At 42.2% G+C, this 3,523-nt stretch overlaps 1 protein-coding gene across 1 annotated transcript in view; it reads left to right on the top strand. All coding sequences in view use genetic code 11, as the record gives it.

Annotated features, from left to right (window-relative positions):
* Positions 1–2,501, top strand: part of EGR_03327 (Dynein heavy chain 5, axonemal) — a gene marked incomplete at both ends in the record, with an annotated part of 44,830 nt that extends 42,329 nt beyond the window's left edge. The window contains 2 exons of the mRNA XM_024492576.1: positions 945–1,310; positions 2,334–2,501. Coding sequence (XP_024352977.1) covers positions 945–1,310; positions 2,334–2,501 — 534 coding nt within the window. The remainder of the gene's footprint in view (positions 1–944; positions 1,311–2,333) is intronic.
* Between the last annotated feature and the right edge of the window lie 1,022 nt (positions 2,502–3,523).

Here is a 3,523-nt window from a genome sequence, read left to right as displayed (position 1 = left end):
CCAGTAATGCTGCAGGACCTAGGTTTTAAAATATTTTTCTGACAACTTAGGCGCGGAATTCCGTCTCTCCGTTTAAGTGGTCATTTATTTAGTCTTAATGAGCCGCGAAGTAAGACTCTTAATTACTTTGATTTTCCCATCCTCAGACTTCTTTGATGCCAAAAAAGTAGTTTGTTTCGTAATATCTGAGGTGCGTTAATATTTTAAGTTGTTTACCTTGTACTGTTGCTATGCTTTTATGCTAGATTTCAAAATTAGCCTTCCGGACATAAATTAGACGTTAAACTCAGGAAAGCTAAGACTTTAACTATGATTAACAGGGTACGTGATTGCTCTTTTAGAAATGGGAACTTGAACTTCCCAACTGTTTGCACTTCATTCCTATCCCCATCTAGGATTGACGTTTAAACACAGTGCAGATTCGTGTTTTCCTGAAAACCAAAGTCTAAAACTCCGTCGTAGAAACAAAAACTGATTCCAGGTGGAGTAACGCGGCGTAGCTTTCTTGCTACAGTGTTACCCGTGCAACCAAGTCAAGAGAAAGACGCAAAATCAGGACCTTTCGCCGAACTGCGAACTATGGGATCATAACCTTGGAAAGATATGGTTGTCACCATATTTTTCGGCTTCATGCTTTTAAGAGCAAAACCGGCCTTTATGGCTTCATTTCTCACTTCCCAGACGAAGACGAACATTGTCATGATTTGATTAACGCTTTGTGTATGCGTTCTGATTGCTTGCTCTCCTTTCCGTGTCACATATGATCAAACATCATCTGTATCAACAAAAGTGGTAAGCCTAATTCCGTTTAATCTTTCAAATGTGACTGAGAGCGAACTTGAAACTGATTGAATAGGAAGCGGCTTCTTGTAGTTTGCAAGAAAGATTTGATTTATGTTGACAAGATGTCATTGTCCACTCCCTAAGTGAGTGATGTTTTGCAGGGTCTTTTGACAGCCCTTCGGCAGGAGGTTAGTCGAGCACACGCTGGCTGGTCGCTTGAGTTTATCAGACTGGAGATAACAGTGACGAAGCGCCTGTATGAAGACGTCACCGAGGCACCGAGAGAGGGTCTGTACATCCACGGTCTCTTCCTCCAAGCCGCCTCGTGGGACAGACGCAGTAGTCGTATCATCGAACCCCGCCCTAAGCAACTTTTCGATCCCGTGCCTGTCATCCACGTCACCACGAGGTATGAACTCACGCCAGAGGAGATGCGTTTTCAGCAGCAGAAGGTCATCGACGAGAATGCTGTGCTTCTTGTACAGCAGAACAACAGCTCTATTGTCCACAGGCCTGGCTCTCGCCTTGTATGTTTTTGAAATCAGTACGAGCGCTGCTAGTTGCAATATTTAAGTTATTTGTATTTTACCCGCGTATTCATATTATTCTCAAGTGTAACTCCTTCTTTTTGTCATATTTTATGAAAACCTAAATTCCTTTTTTGAATACAAGACTGAATTTTACTCCGGTGAGAGCCATTTTATTTGCTCCACCAAGGCTATGTCTTGGTAATAACTTTGTATAATAAGGTATATCGAGCTTTATCATCCAAAAGGAAGCCCAAATCGCAGATGTCTTACTAACTATGGACAAATTGCGAGCCTAGATGGTTAAGTTCTAAAGTGTGGAAACAACTTTGAATACTTACCCTTCTTTCCCTTTTTCGTAATGCCCCAAAGATGTTTGTATCTCAGTGCTGCACAAGTCATGTCTGGATGGATGTAAGATCACAACGATATTTCGCCTGCTTTATTTTTATTTAATCCGGCGATTGCATCTCAACTACTTCAAGCGGCATTTCTGCGAAAAGCAGTCACCCACACACTTATAATTCAATGGAAGTGCCGAATGAGTAGTGCTTAATCAGTTCTAAAACAAATTTCGTCTTAAAATTTAACAAAGCAGGATAGTGTTTCAATCGTATGTGCTTGTTTTATCCATTCATTGTGCTCATCATTTGCGGGCATTGAATCAGATTTGTTCTGCAGTTGGGACATGAATTTTATGCACGACTCACAGTAGTCAGGTAGACCCACGATTGCATCGACGCTGTTTCACTGGTCATTTCATTCATATTAAGAACAATAATTTATTTGCCTTTTCGTCGCTTTTCGTCGCACGCATACGTGAAATTAAATCTCGCAAGCCATTGAAACTAAGGTCACAAAGGCCAATAATATTGCCAAAGTTTTAATATGTTTTAACTCAGCTCCAAAGCAGAATTTTAAGTAACATTTTTAAAGTTGTTAATGTCATTTAATTTGCAAAAAATAACGTGAGCACTTCAAAGATACCAGTTTTGGAATTGTGCCCCTTTTGCTGATTTATAGGCACAACAAGAGGCGTCCAACACATCCATTGAAAAACTGGATATTCCAGTGTATAAGAAGGCACGGAGGACTACAAAGAACTTTATCACTCGTTTCACAATCCCCTGTTCAAAAACAGCAGATCACTGGAAAATGCGGGGCGTGGCACTGCTCTGCGATGTACACTAGAAAAAGTGGCGCTTTTTGTTAGTCCATCCAAGTAATTTTGTACCTCTTACTGTTTGTAATAGTTTGGTTATTTTCTTTGACTCCCCCGTTCTCCTGCTGGCCCTGAGATGAGGAGAGAGGGATGATGATGGGAAGCTCAGGGGCACTATGCCAAGGATAAGTATGAGGTTTTGTGAACTTAAGTAATAAAAAAATGACACCCGTAGCCTACATATGAGTTCACGATTCAACGATTTGTGTAATACAACCGACGGGGACATCAAATTTACCAAATTCATATTCATCACTCAGTGTGCACTCTCACGGTCTTTTTTCCAACTAATCCTATTTAAATGAGATGAAGAAAATTTTGCTCAACCGTCAGTTGATTTTGGTCTGGGTGACAGTGTTAACGTCTCGTCTCTCGATACCCTCCTCCTTCCAAGCTCAAAAGGATAGACAAACAGCACGGCCCTTGATCTCATTTTTGCGGGCGAAAAAAATCTCTTAAGCCAAATGTGCTATTTTGATAATCGCCACACAGACGAAAAATTGAAGCTCTGATAGCTCATTTGTTGGCACAGCTACCTGACGGTCGGTGTGATCTAATGGGTAACCATCTGTGTTTTGACGGCGCTCTCTCTCTCGAGAGTGAGTGTTTGAGTGGGCACATCGACACGCCCCGTTTGATTCGGCGGGTTTGAAGAAGAGGAGGAGGAGGGGGCGTGATGATACGGTTATGTGTATGTCTGTTCAAACAGCACAAGAAAAAGTGTCTAGCTTGCACTTGAACGAAGGCCATTTCGATACCGGGCCTGGCGGAAGGGAGGGGCGAGGGCAGAGCTGAGAGAAGAGGAATGGCAACGAGTGACTGCGTCAGGGGCAGGAGATGGAAAAGATGAACAAATTTAACTAGCAGGGGAGGTGAGTTTAAGCGGTAAGTCGATAAGGAGGCCCTAACAGTCACTCGAGTGCTATTTACTGGTAAAAAAATGCCGTCTCATCCTTCACTAGTCCTAATTTTACTTTGATGGCCACAGCAG

This window comes from Echinococcus granulosus (genome assembly GCF_000524195.1).
Source record: "Echinococcus granulosus chromosome Unknown EG_S00017, whole genome shotgun sequence".
Taxonomy (NCBI): domain Eukaryota; kingdom Metazoa; phylum Platyhelminthes; class Cestoda; order Cyclophyllidea; family Taeniidae; genus Echinococcus; species Echinococcus granulosus.
The sequence above is the reverse complement of the archived record's forward strand: the minus strand, read 5'-3'. Positions and strand labels throughout refer to the sequence as shown.